The sequence below is a fragment of the Spodoptera frugiperda genome, chromosome 27 (assembly GCF_023101765.2).
Source record: "Spodoptera frugiperda isolate SF20-4 chromosome 27, AGI-APGP_CSIRO_Sfru_2.0, whole genome shotgun sequence".
In the NCBI taxonomy this organism is placed as follows: Eukaryota; Metazoa; Arthropoda; class Insecta; order Lepidoptera; family Noctuidae; genus Spodoptera; species Spodoptera frugiperda.
The window spans coordinates 2203857-2225587 of NC_064238.1; the positions used below are offsets into that span (position 1 = coordinate 2203857).

At 38.7% G+C, this 21731-nt stretch overlaps 1 protein-coding gene across 1 annotated transcript; it reads right to left on the reverse strand.

Annotated features, from left to right (window-relative positions):
- Nucleotides 1–219: 219 nt before the first annotated feature.
- LOC126912601 (uncharacterized) lies at nt 220–3874 on the reverse strand. The gene has a single exon (XM_050705446.1). It carries the CDS (start codon nt 3443–3445, stop codon nt 1202–1204), a length of 2244 nt encoding a protein of 747 aa, XP_050561403.1. The 5' UTR covers nt 3446–3874; the 3' UTR covers nt 220–1201.
- Nucleotides 3875–21731: the final 17857 nt, after the last annotated feature.

The window sequence follows — 21731 nt, forward strand, 5'->3', positions numbered from 1 at the left end:
ACGTCTAACATAGTCAGCAACGAAGGTTCTCATACCTACCCAAAAGTAGCGAGCTCTGATGCGCTGCAGGGTTCTCTCAACACCGAAATGACCTGCGGTGGGAGCGTCATGGAAGTCAGCAAGGATGCCCTCTCTTTCATGACTCGGTACCACGAGACAAGCGGAGTCAGCGTCGTCAGCCTCGGGTGCACACCGATACAATACTCCATCAGACATCAGATAACCTCGTTCTGACCAGCCCCTCCCCCTAGACGGATCGGAGTCCTCCAGATCCTCTACGATCGTCTTCAGCTCGGGGTCTTTGAGCTGGTTATCACGTACGTCGGCAGGTGCCCTGTGCGGTATATCTACAGTCACTAAGCATACCTCGCATCCACCTGGGTCCTTTTCACAGCAGGCGGGGCGGCTTAGCGCGTCTGCGATCACGTTCACCTTACCGGGGGTGTACTGTATCTGTAAGTTAAAAGCCTGAAGGGTCTATGCCCACCTTGCCAAACGGCCACTGGGGGACTTCAAACTCATCAACCAACGCAAGGGTTGATGATCGGACTTAACGATGACCTCTGACCCTTCGATGTAGCCCCTGAATTTAGTCACCGCCCAGACCACAGCTAGTGCCTCCCTTTCCGTGGTGGTATAGTTGCGCTCAGCTGGTAACAGCAACCGACTGGCGTACTCCACAGGCCTCTCATCAGGGCCCTCCCCTGCATCAGAACTGCTCCGAGACAGTAACTACTACTGTCGGTATTAAGTGAGAAGGGCTTACTTTCGTCGGCTTGACGGAGTATGGGCGCGGTGACCAGGAGTCTCTTGATATGCTCGAACGCAGCCTGCTGCTCCTCATGCCACCTCCACGAGCTATTCTTCTTGAGAAGGTCAGTTAAAGGCTTCGCGACAGCAGCGTAATTCGGCACAAATCGCCGGAACCAGCTTGACGTAGCTAAGAAACCTTTAAGCTGCCTCTCGTTCTTCGGGGCAGGCATGTCAGCTATGGCTGAGGTCTTCTCCGGGTCTACCTGCAAACCACCGGGTACAATAATGTGCCCCAGGAAACGCACCGAATCACAGGCAAAACAACTTTTCTTGCGGTTAACACGCAGATTAAATTTATCCAGCCTATCGAAGACTGCCTCCAGATCCTCGAGGTGTTGTTCGAAGGTGGGTGACAGAACAATCAGGTCATCTAGGTAGCCTAGGATACTTACCGATCTACCACCACCCCGGGGTCTGAGGATGTCACAGCGCCGTCACTGGTCTCGAGTGTCCGCGCTGGTACAACCAGGTTCGACCGGAACCGGTCGATCAGTCTCTGGAACGTGGCACCGGAGTTGCGCAATCCCATGGGCATTCTCTTAAACCTGTAGGTGCCAGAGGGCGTAACAAACGCGGTCTTGTCGCGGTCCTCCTCCGCAACACTTACCTGGAAATAGCCAGAATGAAGGTCGAGCGTTGACATGTAGGCGGTGGTCTTCGCGGCATGAAGAACGTCTTCTATGCGCGGCAGTGGGTACCGGTCAGGCTCCGTCACAGCATTGAGCTTGCGGTAATCCACACATAACCGGACGCCACCGTCTTTCTTCTTCACCAACACTACGTTCGCGGCCCACGGCGACTCACACTCCTCTATAACGTCTGCTCGCAGCAGCTTCTCGAGCTCACCGTCCAGCAGCTGCTTCTTACCTGCCGACATCCGGTAGGGTGGTGAGGCGGTAGGCTCCTGCCTCTCGCCTACTCGAATGTGGTGAGTAGCGTAAGATGTAGCTGGTCCCTCGGTGGCGAAGCGCGCAGCCTTAGATATTATAAGCTGGTTGAGCTGCGTCCTCTGAGCAGGTGACAGCTTAGATCCCTCGTTTTCTCTCAGTGCCAGGCCGGTGGTGTTAACCTGCATCAGCTCTGCGTCACTGGTGGACATAAGACTGTAAGAGCGCACAAAGGGTACCTTCACCTTTGTGGAATCTGAAAAGTACCAACAACCACGTTGAAGGTCAAGCAAAATACCAGATTTCGTAATAAAATCTTGTCCGAGAAGCGTCCTATTTTCCGCCCCTGGTATAACAATAAATGTTGTAGGTACAGTACGTCCCTGTACTACAACATTCGTATCGCACAACAACACGTCACGTGTATGTTGGGTCCCGTCGGCCAACCCTATCGTGCGGCGGGCCGGTGTAAAACTAGTCCCGTTCTTCAACAAAATAGCATATAAACCGGGGCTAGCTAAGCTTTCGGTAGCGCCGGTATCAAGCACAGCGACACCTAATAACGAAGCCACTTCAATATTTATCGTCGGCTGCGACGTGGAGGAATCGTGTGTATAAACACTTTGGAAACTTACCTTCCCGTCGGCGGCCGCGGCTGGTGCATCTTCTTTGCACTTGCCTTTACAAGTGGGACATTTCGACCGAATAACACCTTCACGACCGCAACCATAACAAGCTAACTCATTACCTTTCGACTTACACTCGTCCATCGTGTGTCCGAAACGTTTGCAGCGTGCACAGCGTGGTCTAACACGTTTAGAAGTCGCGCTACTACTATCTATGTTCGAACTAGAGTTGGACGTAGTCGTTTGAGGGTTAACATTTTTCACCGCAGCCGTTTGCGGGTTAATATTTTTACCGGTCGAGGTTGAAGGGTTATCTTTATCACGTAAGTTCGTGTTCGCGGTATTATTGTTAGACGATGTACTAGGTTGGTTCGCTTCGCCCAGCGTCTCCTCTACGTACCTAGCTCTCTCAAGTAGACAGTCGACACTACTTACGCTATCACGCGGAACACGTTTGCGGATTCTACGGTGTAACAGGCCATACACTATATCGAGTTGCATTTGTTCTGGTAAAGGATATGGTAACCGCGAAATGTTAGCACGCACACGCGAAATATATACGTCGGCACTTTCACTTTGTTGTTCTGTCGCGAATATGTCGCGTAAGACCCTGTGGGCTGGGCGCGCCGCGCCGTACATGAAGCGCAGCCGGCGTAACGCGTCGTCCCAGCTCTCCACCGTAGGTCGCACTCCTCGCCACCACACGGCGGCGTCTCCGGTCAGCAGCATCGGCAGTCCTCGTAACGCGTGGTCGTCTGAGACGCCTGCGCACTCCTTGTATACGAGCACGCTCTCGATGAACGCTTCCACGACGTCGGCGTTGCAGGCGGCTCCATCGAACCGAGCCGTGCACCGGGTAAAATTGCTCTGCGCAGTGTGCACCGCGTGCACTCCTGCAGCAGGAGGTTGAGTCGACCCCCTCATCACGCTGGCCAGGATCCTAGATAGCTGGTCTTCCGTCATTGTGATCATATTCGTATCGCGTCGGTCCGTTGTGGTAGGTGACGCCGCCGCCATGTTGTTGCCCGCGGCGGTTCCCGCCACTCGCGTATCCGTGAACTCTTCGTCACTATCACTACTGCGGTTCTCGATGGCCGTCTGTCCGCGTGTTTTCGGCATCTTCTCGAGACACGACGGTTACAGCCTCGGTACAGTAGGTACACAACAGACTTCAACGGAGCGTGGAATACGTTCGCACTCGCGTAGGTACTTTCGAGCACGAGCCACGAGTTGGGCGCAATTTTGTAATGGATGTACAAAAGTTTATTATTCTATAATTATACAGTTAGTGACAATCACAATTAGGTAACACACAGACAGCAGTAATATAGTTCAAACAATAATCTAGGTACAAGTTAGGGCGCCGCGCGACGCAGTCGCGCGCGCATGTGCTTTCACTACGGGCGTGTAGGGCCGACTGGCGACGTGAGGAGCGGTGGGAACGCCGCGGCTTGCGTTAGCGCGCGAAGCGCGGAACCGACGCGTCGGATGATATTCTCGTTATAACACAGCACGTAAACGACGCGACGGATGATATTCTCGCTACAAAAATGAATAATTACAAAACAAACATGCAAATAATTCTACTATAAGACGCGATACAGTAATCCTCACTCTTCTATTTAAAGCAGACTTGAAACAATTGCTTTCAAGTACTTTTACGACGTTTAGTTTACAATCTAATGGAAATAAAACTAATGCTATTCCATTGCATCGCTTCAGTAACAGCTCTTTATCTACGAAAGGGTGTTTAGAGATTAGAACGCATTTGTAAGTCGCCTGTGAGATAGAGGACGATAAAAGAGACTTTGTTTGTCTATTTTACAATATAGTTAAACATATTATAGTGTTGTTTAAAATTATGTCGATGACTGAGATAAATAGCAAAATACGTAGGTCTGATAACTGTCTAACCATTTTTATACCGTGATTTTATTGTAACTTTCGTGAGACATACAGTAGCAGCGCGACAATCGCCGCGTCGTGTGTAGCATGGCTTGAAACTAGTCGAGTTCCTCGTCAAAACATTACGTGAGTAAGCCGATAACATAATAATTCATTTTTATACCATTTTATATTTTACTTTTACACGGATTACTGTTTTAAAATACCTTTAACATTTGTGTTGAAATATTTCGCATATCTCGTACGAGTACCAATAACATGATGGAAATTTTAATAGACATTGGTCTAAACGAGTACGCAATAAACAAATAAATAATAATTGAAATCCTAAAATCACTGATAGCTATTTCCAATCAACCCGAACCTTCATTTCGTTGATAGAATCATCCGCCGACGCAAAACACAGTCAATTTTAAAATCCACATCACTACGCTAACAAACCGCGAACCGATTGATAGTTTCATAAAATCGATAAACCAAACACAAGTCCGTCAAACAGTAATCGAACATTCAATCTGTCTGCGAACAGGTTATAATCGAGGGTCGGATAATATAATCGGATGGAACGCATGCCGGGCGTGGATACAATATGCTAATTCAATGTTTGCCAAATGTACTGTGCCGATTCGATTCCACTCGTCGAGCGAACCGACCAGCGACACGCGCTGTTTATCGAATAGTGATGTGATGAGAGCTTTGTGCACCACTATTGTGTCGAATGTGAGTGCAAGGAACAAATAGTAAGGGGTAATACGATCGTTATGAACACACCATTATTGAGAGATGCTGTGAAGAATAATGTCTATTTTCTCATAAACCAGGGAACATTATTTACAGTTTAAATGCAATTTTGGATTGAAAGATAAAGAACGTGAAATCACAGTTTGTTAGTTAGTTAGTCACTATGGTTTACTCGCGTAACGTATTCGACGAGGCAACTCGACTGGTTTCAAGCAACGACAGGAGTCCATAATCACGAGCAGCATCCGCGATGACCAACGCGGTCAACATCGTGTTTTTACAGTTTACTAATTATGTTTATTACTTACTTAAGTTTTAAGTATTATTCCAATCATATCTATCACTTTTATCACTATTGATTAATAACAACCATTTTTGCATCTCCGCTTAAATCCCAGTCTCAAATGAGTATCGCTCCTCAATGCATTATTCCGTAAGTGTTAGCTGTGTCAGTCAGCTTAGCTCTTAACACATAAACTATTTAATGCACTAGCAAAGGAACTTGAGCCATAAACTTGCACCATTTAGTCATCCTTACAGCCGGATTTCCTTTGGCGTATAAATTGTGAAGCAAGTAAGTAGCCTCTCGAACATTCTAAGACATGAATTACTCACGTCTCTAGGCGCTTGCTAGTAAAAATAGCAATTTGCTGCACTTGATAAAACTTTTCGGATATTTTGTGTAAATTAAAATGTGTTTTAAGATTAGGTGTATAAAGTTTAAATTGCTGTTTAAAGTTATTCTATCATATCTCTGTGTTGTAAGATTGTTATAATAAATTCAAAACTTTGCGGGTTCTCTTTTACTTAAAATATATTCTACATACTTTAAAGAGAGTTTGATATGGTTGCGGCGGACCTTTTTCTTGCACAATGTTACACTCCGGATTTAAGAAAATAACAAACAGGCTCTGTTGATCTATTGGCATAAACGCTAGTCGAAAAGAATATAATAGAAAATGAATCTTTTGGTTTATACATAAGTATAAGGGCGATCCAATGCCATGGGTATTCCCTTTCACTCAAATCTTTGTGTGGTTTTCACATATCCCCATAGGCCAAAGGTAGTTATAGCGTACGTTAATAATAAAGAAGTAAGTGCATAGCTTCCATAACACAGAATCCCGTCTTCTTCATTACAGCAGCAGTTTGCTGTGAAAATTCAATAAATCTAGGAATATTGCAGCGTATAATGTATTTCATGGAGAAAGCTATCTTAAGTGAGGTTGCGAAACATATAAGGTCGACTCGGTGAAGATTGGCTGGAGTGTAAAATGTTGTAGAAGGTATTTTATGTACTTTTCTTACTATTAGTACAATAGTGCTGTCGATGTCGCTTTTCGACACTCACTCACTTGTCGATCATCACATCATCGATCGGTACATTATTTTAATATGTGTGTTATCATTTGTTGATAATACACATATTAAAATAATTTACCACTTACTTTGCATCACATCACACACACACATCGACAGGCTGTAAGTGGCCACCAGTGGTAGTCAGTAGACCAGAGGCCTCTTCTCGCACAGAGATTATTATTCACCACGCTTGCTCAATGCGGGTTAACGATTTTATACTTATAATAAGAAATTATGAGTCCAGGTTTCCTCACGATGTTTTCCTTCATCGTTTGTCAGTGGTGTCTAAATAATCTTAGAAAGTACGTATAACTCGGAAAAGTCACATTGGTACTTGCCGTTGGTAGGTTTCGAACCTTCATACATGAGAAGCAGACGTCTTAAGCCTCCACGACAGTTTGCACCAGTCAGTCACAAATCCACAATGCGACATACAGATCAACATTATGTAACTATGTACATATATACATGTATACCTAAACATAGTATCAACGGATAAACCGGTGCGGTTTCATTTATCTATCAAGGATGGCATGTAAACAGCAAACCATAACTTCATTTGCTGGAGTCGGCTCGACGCACTTTGATTAAAATTTATCGACCTAAATCCTCATTTGTTTGGGCCTTTGTTCGCGTTACCCGTCCATAGTAACATGGACAAATTATTTCTACTTTCAGTATACTGGGTGTATTATGTAAGAGTATGTAGATACAGCGTGGGAATACTACTGAAAACATACAATTTCTATCACACCAGCTACGCCTTGTATTTACTTAATAAACAGAAAGTATATCGGATATATATTGACCAGATTGGGGATGAGCATGCATGAAAAGACAGAAGCCTATTGCCTACCCTCTTGGGAGACAGGTGTGAGGTTATGTATGTATGTATAAACAGAAAACTCATGGTGTAAAAATGCAGCATGGTGCAGTTAGTTGCAGTTGACTCACGATAGTTATTATAAAAATATAGTCGACTAAGAGATAAAGTTCCGGCAGAGGTATTCTTTGGTACCACTGCCATCTTTAACCCACACTTCAGCTGCGTATACCCTCTTATAATGACGGTAGTCTAGCAGTAGACCAACACGAGCTCTTGGCAATGACTTTCTTCAAGTACTAACAAAATAATGAAAAGACAAAAAAATTTTCGGTATTCCCAAAACTGTGTTAAAAATGAAATAGAAATTAAGTGAACATGTTTGGCAAGGAGGTCGCTTCGTATTAACGATTATCGTCGGTGCGGGACCCTAATTACAAAGCTATTATTGTTTCATATTGTCCCCGTATTTATCGTGTGTATTGTCCCCATTTAGCTAATTGCTAATGTCATTGTGGAATTGATGAAATAAAATAGGTACTAATCCACTATGAGGACTACTACTCACCGAAATTATGATCAAAAGTTACTTATTACCACGCTAAAGTTTCGGATTGCAGTTAAAAAGCTGTAGTCATTAGATATGGCAACTTTTTTGAATACTTAATTGAATGGCGTTTGGCCATCATCTCGCCTGGTGGTAAGCAATGATGTGGCCGACAATGGAGCGAGCCTACCTATGCGCAACCTGTTCACTCGGGCCTTGAAGACACCCAATTTATATTAGTCGGTATTATAACTTTATACTTAGTAGGCCTCTTTCTTTACCACTCACAATACAAAATTACGTAGGTACAGTCATCATCCAGTCACTAAGCAAAGCTCTATTATTCGCATATTTTCCCTCATAGATTCGACCTAAAACTAACTCAAAATAACTCGTCGCTACCCTACAGACTTAACAAACTCATCACAATATAAGCCCTAACACAACAGCATAAAGTCTAACATCGTACTCGCTTTACAAAGTTGAATAAGCAAACATAATTTCGAAAGCTAAATAATAAAGAACTGCTTTGTTCCATTAGGGGCTCGCGATGTTGAGCCTGTTTCGACACGCACTAAGAAAGGTCCGCCGTTCATTGAACAAACTTCCAAAGTACAAGAACCCTTTCTCGCGAACGTATTTACTGAACCATCGCATAAGATTTGTCAAAGAAGACTCGGGAGCTGTTCAAACAGACGAAGTGGGAACGAATCAACTTGAGATAAATAAAGAGGATTGTTTTTCTGCATTCAAATTGTACAATGTTGCGTTAAAACGGAACGGTTTGCGCTCGGTTTGTTTTTTTGAACATATCTAAAATGTTTTGCTATTTTGTTTGAAACAGATGCGCTTTGTTCTTTTAAACTTTGTATTTTACTGTTAATATCGTATTTCCTGCGGGGTTTGTAATATGAAACTCAATTAGAAGAGTTCTGATATCTGTCTGGCTATCGGTTACTATTTTAGGTCTTAGGTAGTCCGGTAGGGAAGATAAAAGCTGCTAAATCCCAGTAAAGGCCTTCCAATCTATTGCCGCAGACAGTGAATTAGATCGACGGAAAAAATCCGACCGTCCAATTGCATGGCTGTATGCATATCGATTTATGTTGCTCTCAAACAAAAGTGCATGAAGGGTAGCTTAGTGATAATTATAAAGTTTAGGTTGAAATTAATTGAATAAGTAAATATTGCATTACTGGAAGTACCTAAGTGTTTCATGTCCACTGTAGTACTAATTGTATACACACTGTAATATTTTTAATTTAGAACAGACTTACGATAATCTAAGTCGAGATTGGATGTAGTAATGTTGTGAATAATCTACTGTTACTGAGCATTAGGTATTTAACAGCAGTAGCAGTAGAAACTTTCTAAAATACTAATCCCTAGTTTACTCAATTAACCCTCTAGTAATATATTTTTCCTTGTCCCATCGGCATCATCACGTCACTTATCAACAAATTACCCGAGCTTGAAGTTAAGCAAGTATTCAACTTAGGTCCCGAGAGACGCCCGTCTTAACGCGTCTCGATTCGATCACTCTCAACTTAAACATACTTAATTACCGACTGCTGCTTATTAAGCCGTAAGTTAATAACTTTCCTCCTGTTTTAACTTGTTTCAAGTTGTTCGCGTGTGTTTGAAGTTGGATTTATGTTTTTTAATTGATTCTTATATTTATTTAAAATACGTGTATTGAGTTGTGAGTATGTTTCTGACAGTATATTTGACATTAAATTAATTAGGTAGTACGGTACAGTACGGTTTATCCACGTATTGATTTCATTACCTACCATTACAATGCAAAAAAATATTACATCAGATATATATGGTGTTATATTTAGGTACGGTATGTAAAAAATGTTTTTAATCAAAATCATCTTAGTATCGTGGCTTGATAAATAAATGTAGATACCAAAAGGTATGTAGCAATTTTTATGTAAATTAAATTAGACATACTTCGTATGACAATAGGCATCCAGATTGAAATATTTAATGCATTTATTAAGCACTCGTAAGCTCCAACCTCTAAACATTTTAAAGTCTAAACATTTTTTAATTTAAATAGATACAATTTTTAATCTTTAAAAAACAAGAGTTTGTAAGCTTCATTATAGTGGCAGTTCAATGACACATTTTGAACAATTTCAAGACTTGCTAACATAAATCTGTTCTACACTACAAGTTTCAAGACCATCATTAGTAAGCCTATCATTTCAATCAAGAGTTCATCCGTGGTTGTAACACTTGCAATGAATACGTTCCTATAATACATGATAATAAACTTCCCATAACTAAGCTACTTACGCCTAAATCATTTCTAAAACACACTTGGATTATCCTATTCCTTTTTACATCCTTAAAAAGCGTGTTCCACAAACAGAACAATCATGGGGCCTGTCAGTAAAAACCGCGGCAATTGTCGAAATGATATTGCGACGGGGCCGTCAAGGGCCAATGTGCCAGTGTGCCCGACTGTCCACAGCGCTATCTTGCCAACTTTTCTCGTTTAAACTTATTCCCTTTTATCTGCGAGTGGCCGACGTGGGCCCGCCTCGACTTATCGCTCAGTTTTATTAAATTACTTGATAATTTCAATCCCTGACGTCTTGCATGGCGCGCCGGCTTGTTTATTCTTTCTCCCTCATTTTTTTGTCAAGTTTGCGCGAGTTTTTAATGAGACTGCCGTTGTGTGGACAATAATAGAAGCTGCTGTTTGACTTACATCATTGACACGTTTCCTGAGCCTTGGGTGGTGGACATTTGTTATAGTGCCTCTCCTACACTCCTCAAAACTCACATACGGACGTACATACGTTGTTTATTAGTCCGTCACTTAGTAACGGAAAACTTTATATCTTATTATTAGTTACTATAACAAGTCAGCAAGACATTTCATCCAACCGATTCCCTTTAGCCATATGTAGTCTGTTCTAAAAGTCTAGGTCCCAAAACTGTTGTCATCTATATCAGGCTTAGGTATATCCATGTTTGATACGGTCTATGCCTTGATCCGTTGTGGGAATATGGCCTGGTCGTTTTGGCTTCTACAAAAATAGACTTTATTGTTATGGATCGGAGTGAGATGTGTAGGATGAAAATGTACTGTTACTTGTTATGTCTTAGGAATGAAAATAGAGTTGATTTTTCTTTGTTTGTTGATCATCTCTATCTCTAAGTAACCATGGATCAGTCAACGTTTCGTGGAATTAAAATACAGATGTCTCTAAATCTGAAAGTCTTGTCCAGTACCTATTTATATAGTTTCTAAAGTCTTCTCACTTTTCAATACTTAAATTACCTTGAAATGAAAACCAGTTGAAGGCAGTATTTATTAATTCTATAAGTATTCTTCGGAAAGAATCCTTAAATGTTTGAGAAGCCTATCAGGTTCTTTCTTACTTTTCTTTCAGTCATTTGATATTTTGTTTTGATAGTCATTGAGATTTTGTTAGATATTTGAAAAATTAGTCGTAAGTCTATGTATAAACGCAAAGAATATTTCTTTCTGTGTTTTTTTAAATAAAGTCTTGGTATGTAGTTGGACTGTTGGTGATGTGATGAGATTGTGTAATGAACCTAATATACCTACTCAAATAAAATCACGCCTCACACTCAAAGATGCAGGCAGACAAACATACATACACAACCTCACGCCTGTCTCCCATAGGGGTAAGCAAAGACGAATTTTACATACCTCTTTCGCTTCATCAACAGTCATCAGTCTTTTCATGCATGCTCGTCGGTTAAACATACTTTTAATTTGGCCCTTTTTTTAAATCTACGTAATAATGTCACATCTACATACAATTAACACTTTTAGCTTTCCCTATAAAAGTTTGACACGAAAAAACCAAATAATAGTGTACGAATAATAAAAAAGACAACTAAAATTCCTTATCTTTTAGTTCGGAACAATTTTTAGTATCAAGCTAAGTACTCTAAGTATGTACTTATGCAAGTTTTTTAACTCCTAAACTTGGGTTGTTACGCAACTTTTAAGCAGCACTTTACATCCTAGCTTACAAACCTATTTTAACAATGACTTTTCTATTTTAAAAACTGTGAACTAAACGACTTGTGAATATTGCTAATGTTCTTCGTTTTACATGTTTTTCTTTTGTTAAACTTAACATAATACTTAGGCTGTTATGTTGTTACTTTATTAGCCAATGAAGTAGCTAAATATGTTGGGTTTTTATGGGATATGGGGTAAAATAGTCAATGCATAGACTTATAATTATTAAATGATCAACATCATCCAAGGATGTGGTAGTGCGGAGGTGTAAGACACCCGCTCCATGCATGAGGGTGCGGGTTGGAAACCGGTATCGACGGTTAGTACCAATCAGACGTTTTTCGTGTTATATGTACTTTCTAAGATTATTTAGACACCACTGACAAACGGTGAAAGAAAACATCTTGAGAAAACCTGGGCTAATAATTTCTGATTATAAGTTTAAAATCGCCAACCCGCATTGAGCAAGGCTGGTGATTAATACTCAAACCTTCTCCGTGTGAGAAGAGGCTTTGGTCAGCAGTGGTCATTTATAGGCTGTTGATGATCATCCAAGAATACCCATAACACCAGAGAAGTTACAAGTAGGTACGTTGCCAGCCATTTCAGTGTTTGGAATTCAGGTACACGATCACAACATAACCATTTTCTTTAAAATCGTGATCACTAGAGTTGATCCGGCGTATTCATTATGAAGCAAAACTATTCTACGATAAAAAGTGATACTATATACACACAACTTAACCAAAGCCATATAAAGTAAACCGTGGATACGTACATAGTAACAAAACAAGCCTAGAATCATTGTTATGATGATTAAATCCATCCTCGTAATAATTAAGAAGATATTTTATTAAACGTAAATAAGAGGAGACTCGTAAAGTAGTTTGTGTATAACTACTACAGTAGGTAATGCCCACCATTACTTGGAACTATGTAGTTCAGTCAGAAGGCACATTTACTTAATACAAAGCAAAAATTTTATAAAGCTTGCGTACCAGTTCGTTTTAATTGTTATTAGGTTTTTTCAACGTGGTTCCTCCATAACTATTAATTACTATCCGATTTGAATGTTTTCGAATTAAATAACTGCATTTATAAAATAACAATTGAAAAGTCACACTTTCTTTAAATTTTGTGAACCCAAACTCCATGTTGTTATTTAAAATTTCAGAAACCGAAAAACCCATTTTTCCGTAGGTATGCTGCGCGACGTCGCCGCATCTGCGCACGCTGCTCATGATGAAGAGTCCCTCTGTGTCTCGAAACTAGTAGAGCTTTTTTCCATTAATGTACGTAAATAAACCAAGATTTTATTAGTTTATTTACGTTATAACTATGAGAAATTATATTTAAATGTTGTGCTATGAGTTAAAATAAAAGAACCTTCTGCAAATAATTTGTACAACAAAGAACCAAGTTCCCCAGATGGCAAGTTCCATCTTAACCCGTCACATAAGTATGGCGGATAATAGGCCGTATCTTAACTAACCAGATAAAAACGTTTGCCACAAACTCTTTGTATAATCTTTCCCCATATTATATACAAAGTTTGTGTGTCCCTTATTTTAGGAGTCGTATGGGAAGTATTATGTTTTAATATGTACGTATAGTTATGTTTGTAGTTAATGGTTCCCTTACCTTTGTGGTGGCCTCAACTTGCTACAAGGATTGTTATAAAAATAAACGTAGTGTATTCTTTCTTCGTCGTGGTTTTATATTGTTAAGACGTCGACTATTTAGATATTGTTATATTATATTTAGCTCATACTGTCCATAAGATTATTATGTTTACTATATCGGTTACGTGAAGCTTAAAACTCCTTCTGTGAATAATGGGATCAAATTCAAAAACTACTCTAAATATTCGTAGTAACAATAAAATATGAATTCAGAAATAAACAGCGTTAAAACTTTACTGTAAGCAGTCTACAAATACGTTCAAACTAATAGCAAAATGTGTACGAACACGACGTATACAGATGTTCCCCGAAGCTCGAGTAACACAGTTTGCTTCATCACAAACAGTCGGGAGTCGGGGCCACGTCACATGATGCCGACGTGACGTCAGCCAACATAACTAACAAAAGCCAAATTCGAAAAAGGTCATTTCTACAAATCGAATTACAGTTTTTTACCAAGAGCAAATTTTTTAGATTGGACTCGCAGAGGCGTCAGATAGTAAAATTAGAGCGTGCCCCCGTAATTGTTTGAAGCGAACGTACGCTTGTTACCACAACACACACGACACGTTGCCAAAACATTTTGAACTTTACCCGTTTGTGTTACAGATGTTACTCGATGTAAATACAAAGTTGGTGCTGATATCCGGAATTAGAACAAAGGGTTGTCGCCGGTAGAACGTTGCTCAATAAAGTTTAATCAGAGCCGACAAGCAAATGTAACTTACGTTCAACCTTACACCTTCATTGCTACTGACGTAAATACATTTATGTTCCTTCACGTAACGAGCCTGCATAATTTGCTGGGAATGCCATTATGTGCTTTAATGTCCTTAACAAGAATACAAGAGAATCTATGCTATGTTATACATTCTGCTGAAAGATAATAGAGGCGAGATTTGCAAACCACAAACTAATAGGTAAATTAATGAGCTTTAGTTTACTCAGATTAAATTATGCTTCATATAGGGTGATTAAAAAAGTTTTAAGCTTAATGCGTCCCCGTGGTGCTGTAACTTACTGTTAATATGCTCTGTCATAAACACATGAACATGTATATGGGTTAGATCAAATATCAAGCTACAGATGGTTTTTTTTTTCGAAAGCAAGGATCATGAAAAACCTGAAGGTCAAGTAAAATAATAATAAAAAGATCAAGTTTCCCTTGTTTTATATATAGTTTTTCCCAAATATGCTCAGTCCTCATTAAAACAATATTGTCTCTTTTTCATCCAATCAACATTTGGTTAATCAAGAACAAATTAGTTTGTAAAGCACCTTTACAACTACTCACTACATACCGATTTACATGAAACTCCTACCAAAAACAATGGCCAAGTCTAGGTAGTAGACAAACAGCGGCTGACGTATTAGCCATTCACAAAGACAGAGAACGTGCTTCGTGCCCCACTGCTGGGCAACAAAAGCCCAGACTGGTCGATAGTTATGACAAACATCATCAGACAACCAATGAATGTCGTGGCCTTTGTGTACAACACTATTTTATGAGCAGTAGCACTTACATTGTAGTTCAGATACCTTTGCAAGTTAAGAGGATTTCTATGATCTTATGAGCTGATCGAGTTTTTTTATGAGAAGAAATATATGCCGGTTGAATAAACATAGAATGATACACAGGACTTTTACTACTTATAAAAGAAAATACACCCTGTATGACTAATACCTAAAGCGACTCCCAATTTTTTCCCTAAAGACTTAGGAGCCAAAGTTCCCACGTCTATAAATAAAAATCGAGGCTCGATTTGTAATAGGTTCAACATCAAAATTAGATGATATAGGGTCTAAAGTCATTTATCAGAGTAAAACGAGAGACCAGTAAATAGATTGGACAAAACTCTCGCTTTATATAATTTGATACACACATATTACGCCTCAATACTCGTTCCTTGTTACGCCAAACCCAATCGAGGCGATACCCAATCACAAACCGAAATAGCTTTCCCGAAACTCAGCAATGTCGATTTTATATCAAAAGCTGAATAGAAGAGATAAAACCTCGCGAAAAATCTTTCCCCTCGGCCCCGCAAGCGATTATCAAACCATTTAGTTTTATTATCATCGATCTTTCCCCGAAACTCATTCAAAACGGTTGACATTTAACGCACGAATTCATTTCTAATTTTCCGTCATTGTTTGAGCGAAATTAGTATTTGATTGCTTCTCAACGTGAGGTCACGAATTCATATAGCCAATATAAAATTTGAATTCGGCGGAATTTCTATTAAAATTTGTGATGTGGATATTGTTTATCTTGAGGATCTGGCGAATGATTGGTGTCTACTTACTTTGTAATATCTGAAACAGTTTGTCTTACGAGTACAGACTTAAACTGGAGTACTTAAGTTCGAAATTGGCATGTAATAGCTAATACGATGACATTAATTCGACGAATAAGATATACAAGAAGATTTGTACTAAGTCAATAAGGACTTTATAACAGTCGAGATATTTGTATTACTAGAAATTATTTACTGACATTTTCTGTGAATAACGCGTATACAGGTTTCCAAGAAGGCATCCATTGCAATTAGCTTGAGAAAAAAGCTATATTGGAACAGTTTTTCATATAAGAGTCATAACAAACATGTGACAGTACATAAATTGAATATTTTGACGAAAAAAATACGTATCCCCATGTTATGTCAGTCACAGATGTCGAAACAGCCGTTTTATAAATTTATGTGCGTGCAACCCTCTCGGCCTAGATCATGAGATGGGTTTATAGATAATCTTTTGTCCCACTAACTGCAGATATTTGTACATAAACCAACTATATACAAGATTAGAAAATATAATTTCTAGTATGATATTTTTCGAAAGGGATAAGTAGAGAAATATAGGTATGAAGTAACATTTTTTTTTATGGCATAGATGGCAAACGAGCAATCGAGTTACCTGATGGAGCGATCAGCGCCGCCCATGTCCATGGGCGGCGCAACACCCGCTGGTGACCCGCAACACCAGACTTGACTTAAAGTCACAGGTGTGACTTTAAGTCAAGTCTGCTCTATCCCCGAAGGGGTCACTCTTTTCGGGGATAAAATACTAATTGGGGATTAAAAATATGAATACGATGATTATGACAGTTTTCACTTTTGCCAGTAAGTATGTCAATATTTAAGTCCGTTTATTATTCTTCCTACTAGACTTTCTTTGTGACTTGTTGATATTTGACATCTATAAACACTATTCTTAGAATTCGATAAATCATGACTCAATAATGAATTTTGTAACAGAGTTATAGCCAAAACAAGATCATCTTTGTTTTCAAATAAAAATGTGTGACTCGAAGGACCAATGTAAAGTCCCCTAATAATTTCTTTTTTTATTAGATGCAATGACCCGGAAAGCCTTTGTGGATAACTTCGATTACCGACTTTAATATGAAGGCAATATCAGTAAATGGGTAAAACAAAAAAGAAAAATACTCTTTGTGGAGCCACTACGTGGGATAAGCAGAGATTTGTAACATGTATTTTATAAGTGTATAGGTTATTACTATAGTATATTCTTAGTGAAGGGAAAGTACCAAACAATTATTTTCTTACTCCTGCAATTTTTCATCACGGTCACAAATAAACAATTTCTTTTAACATGGCCGAGAAAAAAATGTTTTAACAAAAAAAAACACATCATTATCTTACTATCAGATAACAGGACAAGTGCGAATTTAAGTGATAATAATGTTATAAATAGCATACAACATACATACATAGAATAAAGAAAAAACAAGTCACATATTTAATTAAAACAAAAATAGCAATATGATCCTAACTAGCAAACAAAGATCGCCTATCATAGACCAACTTAGAATAGGATGTAGTTTGATTGGATCTAAGTTCCAGTATCGCTTGCATAGCTTCATAAGGATTATAGGCCCTATTAATACATATTAAGGACATACTACGGCAGCATTACACGCGATAGTGCGACTCCATTAAAACGTAATGCTGTGTTCGCTGGCATATCTGCCAAATTGCTCGACTTATTCCGAATGGTACTGTAAATGTTTAGTACTGTTGATCACTGTTGCTTAATAGTGTTAGTTAAATTTCGATTAGTGAGAGGTTTACTGGTGTAGGTATGTATTTATAAAGTAATATTTTAAGGGAAAGCAAATATTTAGTGTTAATTTAAAGTAAGGCAACTGTTATGATCAATAATTTGGTTTAATTATGCTGGAGAGATAAAATGCCATATTTATTCTTTGGTTGTTTTTGAAGCGTTTTAAACGTCCGATCGACTACGACATGACAAATATCGATCTTAATCTAAAGATTTTAGATTGAGATCGGTTATTCAAATCAGCAGTTATTTGTATCAAACCAAATATTGCATAAACAAAACAAAATCAACATCAACAAAACGCAACCAAAACCGACCGTACATATTTACATTTATTTTCCTCAACCGATATTTAAATAGGACGCACATTTCCAGTCCTTTTGCGGAAACTGTAAATATAGTGTGAAAATATTTTTAAAGGTCGGTCGCCTCCACCTCGGAACCTGAACTTGCTCAAGTATTTGTAGTCACGCGCGACAGGTGCGAACCGACATTTTTCTCACGACTTATGAAAATATACTGACATATTATTATGTCGAAATGACCTTTGAAAAACCTGGACTGTGTAATGTGATATTTGATTTATGTTCGGCGGACTTAACATGGCATTATAGTCGGTATTTCTTTGCGAGTTAAAGAGAAAAGGATTTGTTCTTCTCTGTTTCTCCTTCAAGATTTGTCTTGAGAAATAAAAAATCGTCGAATTCACGTATTTTAATACTGTATAAACTACAAGTTACTTACTTATAAAATACTGTAAGTGTAGTAAAATATCGTGAGGAAACCGTTACTTACGTATAATTTCAAATTATAAGATTTAAATCGCTAATCCTCCTTAAGTGTGAATTATTAAAGATTATTTATTTTCAGTAAAAGAAGAGGCCTTTGCCTAGAAGTACAAGAGTTACAGACTGACAGATATAACCAACACCTATATACAGTACTAGTAATAAAATGAATGAGTGGAGTGTTTGTGACGTGTGCAAATAAAACGCGACGCAAAATTGTTTGTTGCCCAACGAGTTGTCGCGCCATCATTGCAAATATGCTTGACACATCTAATCATGTATAAAGGGAGTATAATAATAATACATAAAAAAATATATAATATACCATATATAAAGATAAGGTTGAGAAAATGCGTATCTTACACTTGCATCTCCAACTGTGCATTACATTATATTACGCCTATTAGTTATTAGTTATGAAGGAAAACACACAAAATTTTCGCTAGTATAGACCTTATATAGATATAATCTTTAACAAACTATTTTGTTTTTTTTTAATGGGGGAAAATCACCCAATGCTTTCTTCCGCCTTGGGCGAGGTGAGAGAAAGTATCAGGCTCTTACCGACTAAAACCACCCCATTCCTACTCCTGCTTTTCGAGCCGGAGCTATGTGCTACAAAGCTCCACATTCATTTACTAATCAGAAAGAAAAAATATTATTAACTACTCTGTAACTATTTGACGACGAATCTCAGTCTCACATATTTGACACGTTTTTGTATGAAGCTTGTGTCTTGATAGATATGTTAATGAGACTCGCCTTAATTGGTTCCACCATGAAATAGTCATAGACTTTTTTTAAGAGGGGAATATCATGCAATCACTTCTCCCGCCTTGGGCAAAACGTCAGTAGTCCGTTCCTACTCCTGCTTTTCGTAACCCACTAGGCAGGCCGCAGATCTGGGTCGGCATCAGTCGTACTGAGCCCCATCGGTGATGGTCTTGTCAGACACGCAAAATAGTCATAGACTAGAACGTATTATAAGCGTGTAAATTCATGTGTAAAATTAACTTTATACATGTAATTTTTCAGGTAACAATGTACAGGTGACGTAAGTCCGACTCAGGCGAGTCGATGAGCCCGCCCATGTATTTATCTCTGACACCCAGAGCGGCGCTACACCGAAACTCCATTACACGATTGCTTCGGCCACTTAACGTTATCTCCGCTAATTAATATAAATTATTAACAAATTGCACACGACTCCACCGGGCTTATAGTTTGTGGTAATCATAACCTTGTTCGTTATTCATATTTTTTGAGGTTGACGTGTTTTACGTGAGTGTCATTTAGATAAAAATTAATTGAAATGATAATATAGGATTGATGTTTAAATTGAAGTTTTTAAATAGAGCGGAATTAGTAATTTTGAGATTTATTTCATACACGTACTTCACTTTTTTACTGCTGCTAAGCATATTAGAGCAAATTAGGTGTTAACTTAAAAACCATAAGTTCTACTGGTTAAACTTCGTAGAATATTAAAATAAGTACTGTTACAAAAGACATTAACAAAACCAGACGAACGTAAGAGCCAGTGAAGAAAACATATCGCTCGACTCTACACAGAATCCATTAAAATTACATCACAACTAGCAGCTGAGCGAATAAATTAAATCGATCCACGTAACATTTCACGAAACATTGCACTTGTGTTAGGATCATTTTTAATCTAAATTCCATCCATGCTCGCCCTTTTGTACTGCGGCAAGAAATTGCTTCACCTCCCCTATACCTACCCCTATAGGCTATGTATTGCCTACATTACACTGGGTAGGAATTTATTCCACACGGATAACCAGGAACACTTTTAAGAAATTGGGCAAAGGCCCCAGAAGTAGCAGATTACAGATACTCCTTTTAAGACAAACTAATAAAATCTTAGAAGGGATTAAGGATAATTTTGTGCGAAACTATTTCAGGGTTCGAGGCTTTGTGAAAGTTAGCAGGTATAATTTAATACCAACTATCCTCTTGTAGGGTCCTACACAGAGGGGAAACTTGCTCGTGTTTTATTAGTGCTATGTTTTTCTTATATTGTGTTCTAGTTGGTATTTTAGTGCTTTATGAGTCACTCCAAAACTACTATTAAAAATATTTTTATAATAACTATCGTGAGATATACTAAGTTAACTAAAAAATCATGGTTTAGTCATGTACATTAATAGAGAAAACCTCTATTAGTTTCGAGTCACACAGGGACTCTTCATCACGAGCAGCGTGCGCAGACGCGACGACGTCGCGCTGCTTACTGGTAGGCTGGTAGGCTACACGACATCGCCGCGTCTTTTCTCCATTAATGTGCGTGAGTAAACCGTGATTTTTTAGTTAACTATCAAAAATGTTACTAGGTAATTTCATAATTCATCCTCAACTTACCCTCTTTCTAAAATGTTCTGTAAACAATCTAATTAATTGACAGATTGACTTTAAGAACGGAACTAAAACATTTTAATTTGTCCTTCTAAGAGCCAAGTTCTCAGACAAAACGTACTTAAGGTGTCGTCTCACTACGCGCCATGTTTGTAACTTCAGTACTGAAGTCGAGTTCTGAAATCTGCTTAAGTGGATGAACAGCACAACTTAGGTGTTTGCGCACTTCAACGAGCACAATTTAGATAACTTAATGAGGTGACATTTTATAACTAACTTTAGTATTTTATGTTAATTCAAATGTGAGTGTTAGATATAACTTATATGTGATGTAAGATTTACCGATAAGAAAATAATGGAAACTATCTTAGGGGATCCGTAGTCCCTATCTAGTAGTAGTCAGATCTGAGTTTGTGATAAAAATAAGCTTTAAGTCGTCATCTCACTTTAAGTAAGACTTAATATACCTTCTTAGTATGAAAACCACCTTTAAGTAGTAAAGTATAAAGTTTCTAGTCACATTCGCTTACCATTAAATAACTAGAGTATTCGGCAAGTATAAACAAAAGTTAAAGGGTTAAACGAAACTCAAACCAATTGTGAATCAACGAAAAGTAACCAAAAGATGATGATTTTATTTCATGCATCGTTCTGTATGTTTGTGCCAAACTGCCGCAGGTGACTGAACAGCGCACAGAGACTGGTACGCTCCAATAGATTGAATAATTAACTTACGCGCACGTTTTCAAAACTCATACGCGAAAAAATATTGCATACGCGAATGAGTCAACGTAAAAATGCTTTGGAGTAGTCCAATTTTGCTGTGGTATATTACCTATAAATGACGATGGTGTTTCAAAAAGAATCGTAATCCATTGAAAACACAATAAACGGATATTCTAGATATAATTTTATCACATAGTATATTAATTATCACAATCATGCTCAAGACAAAATTGAACATTCAGTCACTTTTTAGTGGAACAAACGATATTCAGACAAGCACAGTTCAGTAACTCAGTCACAATTACTTATGAATATGAGCCCCTAACTTGCCTAGAAATTAGTCGTGTTATT

What these genes read in the sequence shown, in the direction of transcription:
- LOC126912601 (XM_050705446.1), bottom strand. Translation starts at nt 3,445, where the DNA reads ATGCCGAAAACACGCGGACAGACGGCCATCGAGAACCGCAGTAGTGAT.